Genomic DNA, 19,732 nt, shown 5'->3' with positions numbered 1-19,732 from the left:
GTATCACTATTTTGATGGTTTCAAAAACATATATTACTTTTTTCAAAAATAAGAACACAGTTTTAATTAAAATTCTCTCTAAATGTATATGATGTAGACGCACATGGCAGGCCTAGGATAAGGACACATAGCGCAGGGCAGGTTGCATCCTCACAGTCCGCTCGTAAACAACTCCAAACAGGTTCAAGTAAAAATACGGTGTCACTCCCCATATAAGCTATCTTGACATTCTAAGCACTCTTAAGTTCTTTGGTGACCTCGCCTGAGCTACTTTATTCAGGTCTTGTTGGACTCTTTGATATGCCCTTACAAATTTGATCATTGAAATCTCCGCTCCTGAAATAACACCCAAGGCCTCTGACATCTTCCTTTGCTTACAGGTCGAAACTTAAAACCCTTAGACTCAATCAACCCTTATCTCGAAAGTAAAATTAGATTATTGCTCCCGACCCATCGTTGGCAGCAACAGTATTAATTACTGTCTTTATTTGGAGAATGATTTATATGACCTACCAAGCCATCACTGAATGGATCTTATCTAATCAATGATTCTTATGCATGCTTATATCACCATAGTGATCACACTCTCAACTCCTTTATTTTACATTTACTCTGTGACAGAAACAATCTAATGATCGTCCCTTCCAATTCCCAAACAATAAAAGCAAAAGCATTGGTTTGATCTATGTAACATAATGCATGCATTAAATGCTACCCATTCCTTTTGGGACGAAGGAATTGATATGGCTGTATTAATTGATGAGGTGGTGAACTAGCCAGTTGAACTAAGCTGGCTACAAACTTTCTTTTTGACTCGGTGTTAAGGGTTTAGAATTGGTTATTAGCTAGTGATTAGTGGATGATATACTTGTATATGGAACAGGAAAAGGAATTAAAGTTGTACGATTAAGGCTCCTCTTTCCAGAATGCATATTAAATATGATTGTGAAAGAAGAAAAAGCTGGGTTCATCCCACCCAAAAAGGAACAATCTTTAGGGATGGCTTTACTTCGTTTGGGGCAAGTAGCTAACGTTTGTAGTTTGTACTACTACACCATATATATACATGCATGCCTTGGGATTGGAAGGGAATGCTTTTGGTAGTTAGGTGGTGTTTGGGTTGATTCTAGAATAAGTACTTTTTGTGGGTGCCTACTTAATTGTGCTTCTAGACTGCATAGAGAATTAGAAATTGAAAACATGAGTATACTTTTGGTAGTTAAATTAGGGCATAGATTGGTTTAATTAGGGAATCTATGCTCTGTACATATGCTTTCTACGGTTCAAACAAACGTTTGCTGTTGGAAGTGAATTTTAAGTTATGGTCTGCCTCCAGCCTGGAGTAGTACTTCATTTCTTTTCCTTTGTGGTATCTTGAACTCCCTTTTTCTGACCTTGGAAAAGGAGAGGAATATAATTAAAGAAAGCTATTATGTAGTAGGGGTTGACCTCTAGCTAGCAAAAAATAAAGAGGAGATAATACATGTTTGGTTTTGGTACAAAGTGCTTTTGAACCTACCCATGCTAAATTAAAACAGCTTAACTAATTAAGTTGGAGAGTTAACTAGTTTTTTAACTCTCCAACGGTTTCTGTTATGCATCATAGTTAAGTATTTCTTTTCTCAGGATGAACCCTTTTTCAAAGGAGAATTTATGATGAATTTGTCTCTAATTTGTATTACAGAGAAATGCTTGTTATTTGTTATGTAAAGAGATAAGCATGCAGAACTTACCATTTTTACCTGTCTCTATCTTTCACATTTTCAATTTTCAAGTACTACTACCTCCAGGAATCTGAGAGGTCCTGTACTGTAAGATCAGTTTGTACATTTTGGGTCCTGGGTCAAACTGCAGTTCAACTTATCAGCTATAACAAACATATAGTAATACTACTTCTAATTACCTTATACATTAAGAAGCAAACAGGCAATCACTTGCACCTTGATCGGGCTCCATTTGGTAAGAGTGCAAATACAATTACAAATATATATGCATGGCAGTTAGACCTATTCATGGGCGGGCCGGGTTGGGCTTTTATTCATCATTAATAGAAATACGTTAGGCCCGAGCCCGGCCCTAATTAAAAGCCCGAAGCCCGACCTAATAAAAAAAATTATAATTTTCTCTATTCAAATTAGAATTAAAAATTCAGATGGTTTTTGTTTTCCTATTTAAATGAATAATGGGCCTATAAGATAGTTTTTTCCCCTTTCTCTTACGTTTTAAAACACAATTTTACATTCTTAAATCAAAAAATTTATTCAAATGGACATAATCACATAACCCATTTTAAGTCTAATTTTAGGTCGGGCCAGGCTATTTTGACAAAACCCGAGCCCGGCTCGAATTTATTACAAATCGGACTTTTTGGCTCGAGTTTAAGCCCACGGGCCTATAAACATGTTCAAGCCAGTCTAGGGCCCGAGCCGGTCCATCAGGCCACCCGACCCATGAACAGGTCTAATGATAGCATTGTATTTGTACTCTTCCTAAACGAAGCCTCAAAAAACAAAGACAATATTATCGTCAAAATGCTAGCTAGCTAAAGTCTCTTTCTAGTTGTAGCTAGTGAAGACTTGGGACTAAATCCTACCTGCACCAGGGTTGTGTAGCCCCATGCATGAAATCAAAAAATAAATAAAGGACAATGTTGATTAATTAAATATCACCTTACTTAATTATTAGTTTTTATTTTTTATTATTATTGATTCTCCTTAAATTTTTTACTATTTAAGAAAATAGTGCATTAATATCACCTTATTTATTAGTTTAATAATTTATTCCCCGCACAAAGCAATTACCACATTAAGTGCTATTATTTGACATTTTTTTTCATCTTTAATTTCATCAAATCCGAATCTCTATCCTTTTGCTATCAGATCTGTTTGTTGTGGATTGCTATGATTCATTAATACATATTAATGCATAAATTAAAAACAAACAGAAAAATATCAAGAGGCCCTCCAATTAATTATCTAGCTAGTAAATTAAAAAACAAAAAACAAAAAATCTCATGAGACAACTAGTTGCATCTGATTTATTGAGGACTATTTTGCACATGCATCCCATTTAGTGGTTTCATTATATATGATTCCCCTCTTGGATTTTGTATTTCAATTTGCCCTCAAAGTAAATGCTACGTGCATTAAATTATCATACTACCACACTATATAATAGTGTTATAAATAATAAATCTCTCCTAAGATTTGTATTTATCAATTCTGTTTTCAAATCAAATGGGGCTTAAGAGATTTTAATTTATATACATGTTTCCATCATTTTTTTTCTTTCAGTACATTTTAAGGCTTATTACAGCATGCCTGACCCAATATATCAATGATAAATGATCTAGTGTCTTTTTATCATAGATTATTGTTTCTACTATATATATAGATCGAGTTGTCTGTATGATCTGTCTAGTTTAAAATTTAACTGGATTTGTTGTATATTTTGTTTTATTTCTTGATTTACAACAATTAATAAATGGTACCTAAGATTAAGATAAAAAAAACTTAGACTGTGTTGGGAAACAATGTAAATATGTAGAATGTAAAACGGTTCATATAAATTGTAAAGTTGAGTTAGTTTTGTACTGATAAATTTATCTTCTTACCAAACAGACTTTTAGCCGTAATCCATGCAAAAGTGAATTTCAATAAAACATATGCTTTTTTTTTTATCAAAAGCACATTCTAATGCAAATTTACTCTTTTTTAATGATGTACTTTTATATCTTATTATCAATGTAAATATGCATTGATGTCATTTGTTAATGCATAAATGTAATATTGTCAAATACAGGCAAAAGTTAACCATTATCATTTCCAAAGGCAACGCAGCGTTAAGTAATAATAGCCCGTTTTGGAGGGTTTCTGCTGTGATTGACTGAAAAAAGTCAAATTTTCACCTCATGCAGGATTTCTTTTTTTTTTTTTTGACTCATGCAACTCAAGAAGCCGTTGCATGAAGCCCGACTCAAAACCCAACGGACCGACGGTACTTGGTAGTGCTACCTGCTACCAATGGGATCAATCAAATGGCGATTCCCAATGAGATCCACTGATCACCTCTGTAGTAATTAAAGTGTAACCTGTTCATGATCAGCCATTAGCTCAAAAGTTGAGATATCTAAAGAGCTGTTAACATTTATTCTTTGAGTTGAATGATGAACAATCTCACTGCCTGATCACTCTTTCATCAATAAATAAACATTCCTCATATCTACATACATTCATCGACCCATCGGTTGCATCGTTTTGATGGAAATTAAAGCAGAGAAAAAAGCAAAACTTTATGCCTTTGCTTTGCTGTTTTCAACACAAAATTACTATATATATATATATATTTACTTGGTCAGTTATGATCCAGAAGTAGCGTTACCTTAGCAAACGTGTGGCCGTGAGACTGTGAGAGCCTTATCGTGTTCATCGCTCATTGATGGTCACACAGCAAAGATAAATATTCTTAATTGCTTGATTCTGCCTTTTTCTTCTTAAAAAACCCAACCCCACCAACGCCATTGATTGTTTCAAGCTTCAACAGCTTAATAATATTTTGGCAGAGTACTGGTGCAGGAATGGAGGGTTTTTGGGTGGGCAGAAAGAGTGGAGGATTAGAATTCTGATCAGACAAGTTCAGCTTAAAGAAGTTCAGCAGATCCTGAGTACTCATTCCCATTAACTAGCTATGGGAGTGGGGCCCCTCATGCATCGCCTGCGAGATGGATATCGATGTATTGCTTCACGAATCTGGAGCCGAAGTTTCAAATTTTTGTACCAAAGAAAAAGTTTTGAATTTCGAAAACTTGGGCCGTTACATAACCGAGTCCGTGATATATATATATATATATATATTAAATTTATAGGTATTTCGGACGAAATATTTTTGTTAAATTTTTTACCATTTTACTGCTTTTGTTTTTATTAATCCGACATTTCAGCCGAAATAAATCACCGAAATCGCGAAAATTGACCGGCATTAATCTGAAAAACATGCCGACCGTCGCTGTTGATGAGGATTTTTTAAATTCTGGTCATCTTCACAAGGATTTATTGCAGCAGTGCCTCTCTCTATTCTAATGGCGTCTAGCATTTTGGTGGAATGATTATACTCTTGGCTCGCCATGAGAAAAGAACTCATTCACAACCTCTGGAATGTTCTCTATGTGAATTTGTAAACATGTACCACTGAGTCTTGGCTCAGTTTCGAGTTTCGAACTACAGCGAGAAGCTTTTGCAGAATGATCAGACAAACCGCCATTGAGCTTCTTTAGTGCGTGCAAGAGAGAACAAATCAAGCACCTGGGCTTGATTTCAAGGACGCAATGGTTGACGTAGATAGCTGAAAACTTTCTACCATTTCTAGCTTACCTCAAAAGATGTGATCGGTGTTGGTTAATGTAGATGGTTGAAAACTTTCTCAACAATGCATTTTTTTATTGCTTTCATCACTCTATACAGAGTCTTTACAAGCAGGAGAAGACAGTGCAGTGTTTCGTGATCTTGGTACTCCATTTTTTTTATTCCATCAGCTTATGGAATTCTCTGTGAAAGATCTTCGTTCCTGGCACTGAATTGCTTGAATTTCCTGATGCTCTTCTTAACTCCTCTCTCTCTCTCTCTCTCTCTCTCTCTCTCTCTCTCTCTCCATTTTTTAAGGCGTTTCATGCACGTAATTTACCATATCTGGCATTCCCAGATTGACTGCATCCAGCCCGAGGGCACATCTGCTGCGACATCCCAATAAAACGCGAACAGGTCAGCGAGATGGAAATAAATTCAAGACATGGCATGAACTTCTTTGTAATTTCCATGGCTGCGTGCCCGTGATTCATTGGGGGTCGCAAGGGAGTGCGTGAAATCATCCGGCCCAAAGTCTCGTCTCGATAAGAAAATTGTATCTGTCTTACTGGTAGATCGATCGAACTGCATACTTACACCAAGCTTGTTACTTGTGCAACTCTGTTTGATCTACTCCTCTCATTCGTTAATCTGGGCAGCAGGTTTATTGTATCAACATTCGTTAATCTGCAACCTTCCCATTGTGGAAGCTCTTCAGAGTCATCTTCTTCCATGAGGGTCGCCATTGACATGATGCAGCTAGCATGCAAACCCTGAGTTTATCTGTGTACACTTCTCTCTAATCTTTCATGCAGTCAACCCAAAGATGGTATTTTCTGAAGAACACTTGCAGATGTTTGATTCAACTGTCAAGTTTCAATGGAGGATGACAATATCATGGCAGCCTTCCAGCAACCTATCCCTTGTCAATTTATGCATGCTCTCAGTGTAACCCAGCTTAGATATTACAAAGACAAGTGCAATAAGCGCAACAGAATTTCCACAACTGGATGCGATTTCCTCTCGACACGCAACTGAATCCTCCAGGACTCGACAAAAAAGGCACGTTTATGAAATAGATATGACAGTGTAGATCAAGACAGAATATCACTATATCAATCTTTTGCCACACTTCCCTAATGAAGCTGAGACCTGCTTTATGGTTTATACTACTTGTGTTCATAAGTCTTAACAAGAACAAAGTAGCTTTGGAAGATTTGATTATAAGCTGCATGTTTCATCCATCAATAACCAGCTTGAAGGGGTTCAGGTAAGATCTTTTTAGGTAATCTAACATATAAAAGTGGGCGTTTAGCAGTAAGCTTTTAAATGGGTTGCTTCGATCGCTTACTGTGAACTTATTGGATCGCGTGATGCTTGGATTTCTCGGCCTGATAAATCTTTTCCGATGTATGTTCATGTTGGGTTGTCATGACAGGAAGAAATATATATATATATATAAATTGAATTATCGAGGTTTCTACGTACCAGAGAAAATGATTATGATGGAATAGAACTGCACACCTCAATTAATTAAAGTTATGAGATCTAGTTTAGTTTACTCCAGATTTGATATTTCAGTATTCGTCGTGTCATTTCATTGAATAGAAATGGGTATCAAATGCTACCACTGTGTATCGAGCGGGTGATCCAATGATATTAGATCGGCTACTGTATGTTGGCGCCAGAGGCTAATTAATTACTAAAACCCAAGCTCTCATTATCTTGTTTGGAAGAGTAGGGTCGTTGAGCATTGATTTTGGGTAAATCTGGGCCTCAAACATTAATTAAAAGGGCATAGGATACTACTTATACTGCAGTACTATTCAAATTGCTTTGCAGAAAAGCATTTAAAGGAAAACTGAGCGATAATCTAAAAGAAAATTTTCATCATCATGAAATGGGTGTACTTAAAAACTGTACAGAAAGATGGAGTAATTAAAGGAGAATAATTATGGAGTCTCCCCACCTTACATATTGCTAATCACTATTACCACAGTAGGTGAAACTATTACAACTACTACTATATATATGAAGAATCAGACTCCAAGTTATCTGGGCGCAATGGTGGTCTATAACAGCAGGACCCAAAAGGGATCTTTGAAATGAACACCTGATCTAACCAGATCATCATTCTGATTATCATCTTGATGCTCCACTCAATCTGGGTTCTGATGGTGGGAGAACTTGTTGAGTTGTTTCTGAGATACCATTATAAACATCAAGACTACAAGTAGGGCAGATTCATATGAAGCTGATTCCCTTCATGGGGTGGTGGGTCCTACAACCCACATTGGAGGATTAACCCCGTTCAATGTATAGACTTTCTTCGAATATGTGCTGTTATTTCTTTTCTTTTCCTTTTTCTTTGAATCCCCAGAAAGAAGTTAAAGAACGGAATTTGTTCGGATGGTTGCAATCATCTGATGAAGTGGGGCATCTCCTCTGCACTAACCAAGGAATGGTCTCTATCAGACACCATATTGGCTGTGCCCCACATGGAGCCATACTGAGTTCGTAAACTGTTATCCCATCTACGTTTCTCAGAGCACAGGTTTCCCATTTGGAGTTTTTGACAACGCCATCAAAGAGAGTGAAAACAAGAAATTAAACATGTACTCCTTTACAGAGGGAGAGCTCTCCAGAAATTGAAACACAAATTATTAGACCAAGTAATCCCTTAAATCTGGGTCTCTTCAAAATAGATCCAAATTTGATCTCTCAAGATTCGCACCCTTTAAGCCTCTGACGCCGATTCTGCTGCACTCGATATCTCAGGATAGAAGAGTCAGCAATACGCCATGAACTCGCCTGAAACGCCTCTCACTACCATCAGAAATTTACGCAAATCGCTTTTTCTAGCCTTTCGCAAAAGCATTAAGAATCATCTTTTTTCTATAATTGTCTCTTATATCCTTTTTGCAGGCTTTGTAAAGTGCTCAGTCTTTACGCTAGAAGCACTTAACAATATTGTAGATTTGATTGAATTAATTGGGCTAAGGAGGTTAAGTTGGAACAGCTAGTTGAAAAAAAAGAATGCACAAGTTATCATCTTCTGCGTGTGTGTGTGTGTGTGAAGTTTCAGTGTTTTAAGCAAAGGAGTTGTAACTGTGCTGGAAGAATCTCAGTTCTGATCAGTTTATTCTGACAGAAAACCTGTTTGGATTCTACAGCTAGCCTTTAGATTTCCATCTATTTTGTCATTTCATTATTAATTATTACACGAAAGAATACAAAGATAACATGGTCTTCTCTGCATGCACGACAAGCTGATAAGCTCACTTATGGGTGTTTCTCTTTAAAGTAAAAAAAAAAAAAAAAAAAAAAAAACAAAAAACAAAAACTTTGAATCAGTGTTTCAGTAATTTTCATGCAAATATATCTTCTTCCCATCTATGGAGATGGCTGTAATGACAATAAATGGCATCCTCTCTCTCTCTCTCTCTACGCAGCTGCCCAAATGGCAAAAATCTGGGGGAGGACCTGACTTAGATCAAGCATCAAAGCCTTTCAATATCTTCTTTTACTTGATGAGAACGCTTGTCAAAACCCTCTCTCTCTCTCTCTCTCTCTCTGACCTGAGTTAGATCAAGCATCAAAGCCATTCAATATCTCTTTTATTTGAGTATTTAAAAGAAAAATCTTTCATTCATTTGAGCGTTTCGTAACCTTTGGTAAGGTTAAGCCTTTGAAGCTTAAGTTAAAGTTGGGGAGTAATCTATTTAATATGCTTTAAAACAAGGCCCACCACAAACCAGGTCTTGATAGCTGATGCCCTGTCCCATCTTTGTATCGGCCAAACTAGTGGAAAAAAAGCTGCTCTGCGTCATCAATGGGGCCATCCTCATGTATTCATATATGGGCATGCATGTGTGTGGACTTCCATGGCTTGGAATGTCTACTTCATTTTCTTATTACCCTTTCATGTCCAAGAAGACCAAGACATTTGTACTTTTTATTTTGGTGATCTTGTGTCCCCCACAACATAAAAAGAGAAAAACAACCACCATTTGATCTAAACCAGAGATAGATTTTAGGTTGGAGGCTTACATCCACTACAGTAACTTGTTTCCCCAACTGCTCAACTTGAAAGTTTTCTTGATGTTAGTGGGGGCCACTGTACTTGCTTGATTCCTCCCACTTCTTTCTCTCTCTACATCTCCCTCTCTCCTCCCCCCCCAAAAAAAAACATATATATATATTACCATAAACTCAACCCTAATTTTTTATAACTACAACTGATGAGTGGTAGTTAGTTTTTTCTTAGAATAGTAACACTTAATTTGCAATATCAAATTCTCTTCCCATCAATCAACTAATCAATCCAGAAGCCAAACATTGATTATATTGGTGGTTGGGAATCTCTACTATATACCTCATATTTAATCTTTTGAGGGATGTGTTTAAAATGGGGTCCCCTTATTTGGAGATTAATTTACTCGTATGGTCTGTGATTTCAATTAAATTTTTTAAATGATCCATCCACATGATCATTAGATTTTTTTTTTTAACATTCATTCCATTTAATATGCCGTGTTCTATAGCACATTGTATCCAAAAATTAAGAACAACTATCTCATGAATCATTCTCATTTCTACTCTCAGATTTTGGTGGCAAGAGAAAAGGTGGCCAGTCAACAGATTAATATGCACTATTCATCACTAGTTAAGGGTATGAAGACAACAAATTTACCTTTCGCTATTAGGGTTAGGGTTTGCTTGTGGTTGGGCTAGGGTTAGGGTTCCTTCTTTTGGTTGTCCACAAATTAGGATTTTTAGGAAAATGGGTGGTGATGATAAGGGCAGCACCGTAAACAAGGGGACACGTAGGAGGTTTTCCATTCCTCTGAGTTCTCTTTCTTACACCACACACAACACGCGAATGGTACAACTTACGACATGTCAATATGTCATAGCGCGCTTTTAAAATTTTCCCTTTCACGGATAAAGGAAGATGAGAATAAAAAAAGATAAAAAAAGATCTCTCTCTCTCTCTCTCCTATCGAAAAAACCATTCAAAACCCTAAAAGGTAGGGTTTCACCAGCATTCGCACTCGAATTATGATCAACCAGCTTTGAATATTGTTGCTGGGTTGATCTGTTGAGCTTCGCTCTCAAATGGTCTTTGTTCTAAGATATGTTACTAGGGGTACCGTTGAGATCCGAGATCGAGCTGATGGAACATCGTTTCTCCTGATTTTCGTTGAGATAAGGTGTGTTGGATCTTTCTTGTTACTCTATGATCTTTTCTTTAGACGCCCGTGTAAGTGGCAGCTCGGTTCTAGCTCCGGTCCGTGTTTTAGGTTTGCTTGTATGTAATTTCATGTCGGGTTCATCTTGTGACTTTGGCTATTGCTTTTCAGTTCATTTTATGCTAAAACTCTAAGTCTTCTAGCTATCTATAATTACTGTTTCTGTTATATTTTGTGTGTAGAGTTTACTGTTTCTCAGCTGCGAATTCATTCTCATATACTACCCTAATATCTATTTGTTTTCAGATTAAGATGCATGATTTTATGTTATATTATAGACTTGGTAGAAATACGCCTCAAGATAGTTGAGGGTTCTATCATGAACCACAAGACATAAGAAACACCTTTTCTTGTTGGAAGCTCTCCGGTTAGCAAGTAAACCAGAATAAGTGTTTGTTTGTTCTCTTCGAAAGTGTTATTTTATGTTGTAATTTGCAATTTCTGAAGGTGGGTTCAGCTAGATAGTTATTTGTATTATATGAAAACCGTGGAAAAGCAAAAAGAAACATCTTTTCTCTTTAGCTTCACTGAGGAAGTGAGTTGTTCTAATTCTTGCAGTTAAAACCAATCATGTGCTCATGTTCAATCTGGATGATGTTACCGTGATGCAACTAGATCTTTGAAAGGAGTCTTTTAGTCGTGTGACTGGTTTCAAGCAGTTCCACCTTTCTCTGTTAAACCATAATTTTACTTGTTTCATTCCTCAAGTGCAATAGTAGGACTACCCTAGGATTTGTACTCTTCTTCAGTAATTAACATGATTGATCATCCCGTTACTCAATTATTTTTTGCATGAATGTGTGTAGGAACTTTATCCCTTTGGAGTGCAGTATTGCTCCTTTTGTTGTGTAATATGGAGGAGAATATTATGGGGTCAAGTAACTGTGAAAGAAGTGATTCAACTATTATTGCCAAGTCTACTATGTCAGTCATTGAATCAAGATCCATTGGGCATGTCTCTGCAGACAATAAAAAAGAGGGAGGCAAGTGTAGGCACTTTTCAATTCGGTAAGCTTCAAATGTAGTTATTTATAAGCATGCTAAAGTTAGTTACCCTTTTTGCAGAAATTCTTCACTAGGATAAACATCAACCTTAATTTATTTCATATGGATTAAATGATAAGGATTTTCTTTAATAGAATAGTGTGGTAATATTGCCAACTTAACTAGTGTAGTCTTCATGTTCATGAATTATGATTCTGGATATTTTGTCATCTTCTTTGAGTCAAATCAAAATTTTAATTGGGAACCTTTTATGCTGAGTTTGATATGTGAAATTACTTCCTCAAACAACATTTTCTATCTAAGTTATCTGAACTTAAAGTATTCCACAAATGAACTTGATATCAAAGAAGTACTGGATTATTTTGACATTCTTTCTCAAGATGATACTTGGATTATTGTAGTCCTTTATCAAGTGATTTACACTATTAAAAGAGGAAAGCAGTCTAATGAACTTATATTTGGATTATTGTACAGTTTCTTTTGTCTTAAGGAATTTATACTTTACCTTTTTCAAAAAAATAAAAAAATAAATAAATAAAACAGGAAAGCAGTCTAAGTAGTCACAGACAAAGATCAAGGATAGAAACCTCAGTCATCCAACCCTGCAATATCTTACTGAGAAATGGACAAGAGATTGAATATTGGGTTGACCAAGGGAACCTATTTTGGAGTGCCTATGGTTATGCTCTTAGAAGCTTGTGTATTGAGAGTGCTTTGACAAGCATAATCTTCTATTTCATGTTGTAGATATGGGATATATAGATTCTTTCTCAAACTTTTCTGGTAATTAATCATTTATTTGTGAACACAGTGGATATGTTGCTGAAATGCGCAAAAAAGACAGGAAGGTTTGTTGGCCATTTCCAACAGTTGGTAACCATAACGATATGGAAAAGCTTCCTCCTTTGTATGTTCCAGAATTCAGATGGTGGGGTTGCCAAATCTGTCTGCAGAAAATTGTTGCTAAAGATTCTCCATCTGAAGCTGGAATGCTTGCCAATTGTCATAATACTGGAATTAGAATCAACATGAATTTTTCAGATGGAACTCCTGTTATACTATCCCACGGTGATGCACAAAGGTTGCTTCATGATTTTCAACACGCACCTGCAATGAACATGTGTGGAGAAAGAAAAGCCGAATTAGATGCTTCTACTAATGTGAATGGTGTTGAGTATAGGCCATTATTGTGTGGTGATAAGAATGAAAAGGAAGCTGAAATTGCATATAGTATCAAAGAAGGTATACTCATTTCTAGCCCCTAAATCTCAAAGAAGAAACCAAAATCGTTTTCTCATTTCTTTGTTTTCTGCAGATTTCTGTAGATGTAATGGCCATTATGGTAGTCCAGAGGATTATGTTAACCAGGTAATTTTGAGACAAACTTATGGTGGAACAAAAGATGATCCATACTACAGAAAGGAAAAGTTCAGTAGAGAAGGTAAACTTACTATTACTTTTGAAATAGACAAGCAAGGCTGCAATTTATCTGCCAGGGAAACTGCAACTGCTTCTCCATTTGTTTCTCATGACAAGAAAGCTTCTAAAACTATTCATCTGAAATCAAAGAGTGATGAATTAATTGAATTTCATAAACCAAACAACGAAAGGCATGGAAATGCAGTTGCCAGGGAGAATTTTAGAAAGCTGAAATGCATGAGAAATGATTCCAAAAAAATGTATAACAAGGACCCAGAAGTTTGCACTGGCAATGTAGGCAAAATGAATGGACAACACAGGCACATAATGACAGAATGTGTGATATCCAAGGTAGCAGATGCAGGCATTCAGAAGAATGAGTCTCCAAATACTGCCACTTATCAGATGGGCAAACTTAATCCAATGGATCTGGATGAGAGTGACTATGAATTCTCTGAAAATGATGAGAACTTGATTGGAGATAATCTTGGTTATGAATATCATGCAAACCAACTTGGGGGTATTGGTGTTACTTTGCAGAAGATCAAAACAAGAAAGGTTCGTATGTTGACTGACATAATAAGAAGCGAGGTTTTGGCTGCATCCAACAAAAATTATAGCTCTGAGAGAGATGGAAGCATTGATCACACCAAGGTTGAGGGTGCTCAATGTAAAGCATCACAAAATTCTTTTTCTGAGGCAGGCCTATTTCCTGAAGTCAAAAGTCACACCGCCATCCAAGGAAATGATCAACAGGATATTCTGGTCAAGAAAAAGAAAAGGAAGATATCTTGGGATGAAGACAAGGGGCCCTCCAGAATGATCCAGCCCAAGGATGCTCCTCAAAAAGTTGGGATCTCTAAGGGAGATGCAGAAATAAGAAATATTGATACTACAGTTACTAATTTTGAAGTAGTTGATACATCCATTAAGGTGGATTCACATCCTGGTTCTGAGGCAGGTTTGGCCAAATGTAGAAAAGATAAAAAGATTGTCTTGTGTAAAAAGAAGATGCCTAAAAGTGAATGTAGGCAACCTTTCTTGGAACAATGGCAAGAAAGTGTTCAAAGAGAAGTTCAGGTTAAGAGGGATTTACAAGTCAAGTGCGCTTGGGCTGAAACCATTTCCCTTAAATCAGCAGAAGATGCATTTGCTGGGAGTGATCAGATATCCGGTCTTCAAAGTTATGTTGTTCCGCCAAACAATGGTGGCAAACATATTTTGGGTAAGAAGAAAAACAGAATTCCTCCAGTTGATGGAATGCCCTTGAATGATGCAACAGGTCCTTATAAATCTTCACAAAGTGCACTTGCAGGGAGTGATCAGATATCCGGTCTTCAAAGTTATGTTGTTCCGCCAAACAATGGTGGCAAACATATTTTGGGTAAGAAGAAAAACAGAATTCCTCCAGTTGATGGAATGCCCTTGAATGATGCAACAGGTCCTTATAAATCTTCACAAAGTGCACTTTCTAGAATGGGTAGCCATTGCAGTATGAAAAATCATGTAGCAACTGATAGAAAGTCTATCATGAGTAAGAAGTGTGACAATGTGTCCTCTGTTGAAGGCAGAGGTTCTTTCCTAACATGTGAGCCAAAGGTAAGGGCTTTTCTTTTGCTTGCATTTTTATATGTGTGGCACTCTTTTTCTTTGCAGTTCTTTATTAGGTATTTGCTAGGTACTTTTTTTAGTCTGTCTTCCTTCCTTGTTCATCTCGATACTGCAAGATACTTTATCTGCAATTTTTGCTTTAGAAATATGTTGTGTGGTGTTATGTTTTTCCCTTTTCTGATCCACTTTCCTTTGTTGTTCATGTGCACCCTATATCATGCTATGTAGGATTAATTTTCGCACTCAACTTTAAAAGCTGATCATTCCAATAACATTTAAGCATGAAACATACGCCTTGAACCTTTATGTGTTACAGAAGCATCCCAAATCTCCATCTTCTGCATTATAATCAGAGAATAACAACTAACTTTTGACAACAAATGAATATTTGTGTGGCTAGAGAAAATTTTGTTAGCTTCTATAGCTTAAGAAGGTTTAAATAGATTAAACAGATTATTTGCTTTGATCTAAGCATATAACATGTTAACATGGGTATTTATGATCAACTATTCTGTTAGTTTGGAACCATTATTGTTCTCTTGTCATGAAATAATTTTGGTAACAAGTGTTTGTTTACCCTTGCATTCTGGAGATCCAAGGAATATGTACTTTTTAGCTTAATTGAGTATGTTCTCCATGAGATACACAATGATTTTTTTAAACAAGATGACCATTTTCTCATCCAGTGACTAAGCCTGGAATTTATAGAAATTCTCAATCTAAACATAATTTAAAATGGCATCTTACACTTTGGTTAGCAAGATTTGATTTCAGTTAAATTTAGATATAATAACAAGATGATGTAGCAAAATACCACTGGAAGGGTAGTTAGAAAGGTGTTATCACATTATTGAGTCATGTTAAAATTGACTTTAAACTGTCTCTCAAGTTTTTTGGCCTAAATGTAGGTATTTTGATAGAAGATGGCAAAAGGTCATAGAAACAGGCTAAGACTAAGTTTAGCTTTTCATCACAAAAACTATAAACTATCTCGTTGCTACTTGTTTCCAACTTCTGAAGCAACAGTATATCAGCATCTATCCAGTGAAGAGGCACTGGTACTTCTTTTGGGCTTCTGGTGTCTCAGTTTATATGTATTTATTGCTTCTGTATCATGACCACATTACTGGGTTGATTGGGTCTTTTTTTTTTTTTTGAATTTAAATTATCTCTGTTTTCTTCATTACAGAAGTATTGTGTCTAATCTCTTTGACTTGTGTAATCCTGATTAGTTTATCAGTGCCTATGGATGTAATTTTCACGTAGGCATGCATATATATACAAAAATTTGCGTGTAGACATCCATGTATATACCGTTTTTATGTCAGTACATGCATATAGAATTTTATGTTCTTTTCCTTTGATCTCTTTTTCTTTTGATAAGTTCTTTTCCTCTGTTCTTTGTTTCTCTAAATATTTTCTTCTTGAATTGTTCCTAAGGTATTGCATTTGTATAGAAGTATTGATGTACTTATTTCAGGAAACATCCAATATGTGCAATTATGAGAATGTTACTGAAGTTGATGAGATTCCAAAAATTTCAACAAGTCAATGTGATCAAGGGGCTGATAAAGTGCATGAACAGGCAGTTTCTGATGACATCCCCATGGAAATTGTTGAACTTATGGCCAAAAATCAATATGAGAGGCGTCTCTTTTATGCAAAAAACACTTCTGAGAAGAGGTTCAACTTGACAGAAACAATTGACAACATCAAGGGTGCTCATATAACAAACTTTGCCGAAGCTCCTGAGGATGAGCCATTGGCATTGCTGCATAGGAAGAGCTCTCTCATGCAAAGCTGGTCCAGCAATGCAGGAAGTGGCATATGTTATAAAAGTAAAAGTGTTAAACCAACCAAATATGCTGGCTGCCCTACTCATGCCAATGGATATAACACCATCAATTTCAATGTTAGCCAGTCAGAGAAAGAACCTGCTTCTATGAGGTTTACTCTATTTCCAGAGTGTCAAGGGAAGCTATCAACTGGATTTCAGTTTCCTTTCACTTGTTCTGAAAGAAACTGTGGTACTCAAAATTGTAATTGGAGTAGGGATATGTTTGAGCACAGATGTCCTGGGTCTTGTTTCCAACCAATAGAAGCACATAATGTGTGTCAGAGCTCTTCCCGGCAGAACTCATGCTGCAAGGAATTATATGATGTTTGGTCCTCTGTGAGAAGAAATAACATGTCTTTTGGAATTAATAGCCCTCGGGAATTTCTCACTGAATCAAGTAACATAAACATGTTCTCCCAGTGTTCAGTCCCATTACAAAAGGGGAACCTGAACATGAATCATGGCCTGAAATTGATTAATGAAAATGTATCCCATCTTCAAAAGCAAAAAGTAGGCTTTGAAATGGATATAGAGAATAGGTCACATCTTGCTTTCAGGGATAAAGGAAATGAGTGTCATTCCAAAACGGTAGGGCCATTGGATCTGTATACTAATGAAACAATATCAGCAATGCATCTGCTTAGACTCATGGATGCTGGGGCATGTTCAAGTACAATTGTCAATGTAAATGGGAACCTGGAGAAGTTCCCCAAAAAGCCTCTCATTCTCAATGATCATCATGACAAGGTGTTGTCAAGGCCAGAATTTAGAGTATCTAAGAAGAGTGAGGCCTTGATTGACCCACTTTCATGTGATTATTTTGACAAAAACAATCATCCAGGAAAATCTTTTGAACATTTTCCTCCAGCTCATATGGTAGATAAGATTGGTTCTTCATTACATAAAGATGGAAATTTTGGAAGAGCTATTGGGTTTACAGATGTGTTTGTGGCTAAAACCAAACCCAACTCGCTTACATTTCAAGAAAAGAGGAAAACAAAAAGTTCCTCTACTCTGGCACAAACCAGAAGCCTGAAATCACAGAGGTCTTCCTTCAAAAATGATATTTCTAGAAAGATTCGTGGATATGTTTCTAATCATGATCTGCCAAAAGGGTTCTCATCTTTGGGTTCTATTCGATATGATGTACAATCACAGGTTGGAGAAGAATCAACCAAGCATGTTCAACTGGAAGTCAGTAAGAAAGCTGAAACAATATCACCAGTGAAAGCCATTCGTAAGACTGAAATTTGCACCATCAATAGAAACCCAGCTGATTTTACTCTTCCTGAGGCAGGAAATATATACATGATTGAAGGTGGTGATCTACCATATAGAAAGACAACATCTATTGATAGAGTTGGCATGATTAATATGGATGGGCATAAGAGACAGAGGATGAAGCTCACAACTATACCTGTAAGCCCTCGACAATGATGAAAAGGTGGAGATGCAGCTTTAGGGATGCAATTTTTGGAAATTGAAGCATCACATGATATCAAAATTATGTTAGACAGAAATGTCTTTTTTTTCAAATTCAGGGGCTTTCTTTGATTATTCTGTCATCATAAGTCGTCCAAATGTTCTTGCAACTCTGTTAAAACGCTAAGTATCAGAAAACAACTTCTCACATATCACACATAGATCAGGCATCGTGATTCTTGAAACCTTGATTCATGGAGCTTTTACAGGCCCACATATGGGGAAAAAAAAAGCAAGTTGTGGTGAAGCAGGTATTGCTGGCATTTTGATATTCTTCAACCTTGTAGAAATAGACCTCATGATTTTCAGAACCAAGTGTACTGTGACGTTTCATGCTTTTGCAGGTTAATGAAATTCAACAGTTCTCATTATATAGAGAGTCTCTTGAATGACTCCTCTGTTTCAGTCAACTGTAGATATTGATGGTGAAGTGTCCAGACGTTCTGCCACTAACCTAGTAGTGGAAGTGGAGCAAAGAGCATAGCGATCAGCTGTTTTAGATCCAACAATGTGATCTCAAAATCATTTCTATATGTATAATTATACTAGTACTCCTTCCAGTTGCAACTCTGCAGAGGTAATTTCAGTTGGATCTCTTCTACTGTCAAAGCTTTGCAAGATTTGCTAATCCAACAGGGGAAGGAAGTTTCTACTATACGATGCAAATATGGTGTCTTTGGATGAGTTGGGAATAAGACTTATGGCATGAAATTTGGTATTAAAGTGAAATATAAATAAATCAAACTTTATCCCCAGAATATAAATCTGTTTCTTGGGTTCACAAGATTTTCCTTTCCTACTTGTCTTTCATTCATGTTTTCATGGAATTAGCTAAAGATGTTCAGTTTTCTTTTATTTTTATTTTCTTTTCCAATTTAAATGCTGTGACTAGGGGATACCTATGTCCTGGTGCAATATTTTGAGGACTTCACATATGAAAGTCATTATTCCATTGTCTCCAGTCAAACTCGAGAACAGCATTGGGAGTGGATGCTGCAACCACCCAAATAAATTAAATGTTAGTAATTGCTTCTTAGGAAACTTGCTGTGAGTATTATCCGTCTCTGTCACATTCAAAATCTTTCATGGGTATGATCCTGTCAATGCATATAGATGAGTGACCAGTTTGTATCTTTATAAGGCATGAATTCTGGAATATAAGACCTAGGCAATTGGCTGGTTGATTAGTTGAAAGATCAGCTTGACCTACAGTTAATTATGTATTTTTTTCAATGTTTTATGACAAATTATCTTTAGGACAAAGGGGGAAATCCTGGGTGTTCATCCTTGTTAGTTTGTAGTGTAGGGAATGTGCAATTGTGAAGAAGGGAAACTTATAGAAAAAGTTCTTTTATTCTTGTTATTAACCACTTTAAGTTATTTATTATTTGCTTATTCGATTCTAGTGGGGCTTGAGGATGCAACCTACACCTTTATCTTCTTCTCATGTGTGACATGCTGTATGCTAACTAAGAAATCTTTCAACTATAGCTGATTGTGTAATAACTGTTAATCTGAAAGTGTTTCAAGAGGCTTAACCATTTGTTAAGGGATATATCCAAATTCCAGGTGACCTCAAACCCTAACCAAATTCCTTATTAGGCTTAATGGTAGCATGATTGCTATTCATTCTTCAAACACTTTCAACTATAACCAATGATATCATCTGCTTTCTTAATTTATTATTAGCAACAGGAATGCTAGGGAAATGTAAACAATGTTCCTTGTGGTGGTGATCTCTTAACAGGTATGGCAAGAACCTTCCCATATTGCTAGCATTGCTAGCA

At 36.4% G+C, this 19,732-nt stretch overlaps 1 protein-coding gene and 1 long non-coding RNA gene across 4 annotated transcripts; both read left to right on the top strand.

The window, feature by feature from the left end:
• The first annotated feature begins 4,512 nt into the window (after window positions 1-4,512).
• LOC148869114 (uncharacterized) lies at window positions 4,513-6,810 on the top strand. The gene is made up of 2 exons (XR_016107989.1): window positions 4,513-5,910; window positions 6,002-6,810. It is a non-coding gene; the product is annotated as an uncharacterized LOC148869114 (long non-coding RNA).
• Window positions 6,811-10,289: 3,479 nt separating this feature from the next.
• On the top strand, window positions 10,290-18,731 carry LOC148869113 (protein EMBRYONIC FLOWER 1-like). 3 transcript variants are annotated; one of them, XR_016107570.1, is made up of 7 exons: window positions 10,290-10,552; window positions 11,150-11,239; window positions 11,398-11,599; window positions 12,408-12,838; window positions 12,912-14,614; window positions 16,107-18,196; window positions 18,290-18,731. XR_016107570.1 is itself a non-coding variant. In XM_088971496.1 (6 exons), exons 3-6 carry the CDS (start codon window positions 11,445-11,447, stop codon window positions 17,898-17,900), a joined length of 4,083 nt encoding a protein of 1,360 aa, XP_088827622.1. In that variant the 5' UTR covers window positions 10,290-10,552; window positions 11,150-11,239; window positions 11,398-11,444; the 3' UTR covers window positions 17,901-18,731. The 3 variants fall into 3 exon arrangements, 1 of the variants encoding a protein (XP_088827622.1); XM_088971496.1 differs by having other exon boundaries at window positions 16,107-18,731; XR_016107571.1 differs by lacking the exon at window positions 11,150-11,239 and having other exon boundaries at window positions 10,341-10,552.
• Window positions 18,732-19,732: the final 1,001 nt, after the last annotated feature.

The sequence above is a fragment of the Nelumbo lutea genome, chromosome 2 (genome assembly GCF_056320005.1).
Source record: "Nelumbo lutea isolate HS-2025 chromosome 2, American lotus-T2T, whole genome shotgun sequence".
NCBI lineage: Eukaryota > Viridiplantae > Streptophyta > Magnoliopsida > Proteales > Nelumbonaceae > Nelumbo > Nelumbo lutea.
The sequence above is the reverse complement of the archived record's forward strand: the minus strand, read 5'-3'. Positions and strand labels throughout refer to the sequence as shown.

What these genes read in the sequence shown, in the direction of transcription:
- LOC148869113 (XM_088971496.1), top strand. Translation starts at nt 11,445, where the DNA reads ATGGAGGAGAATATTATGGGGTCAAGTAACTGTGAAAGAAGTGATTCA. An exon ending in TGCATATAGTATCAAAGAAG is followed by an intron (nt 12,839 to 12,911) that starts GTATACTCATTT and finishes TGTTTTCTGCAG; the next exon opens with ATTTCTGTAGATGTAATGGC. An exon ending in TCCTAACATGTGAGCCAAAG is followed by an intron (nt 14,615 to 16,106) that starts GTAAGGGCTTTT and finishes TACTTATTTCAG; the next exon opens with GAAACATCCAATATGTGCAA.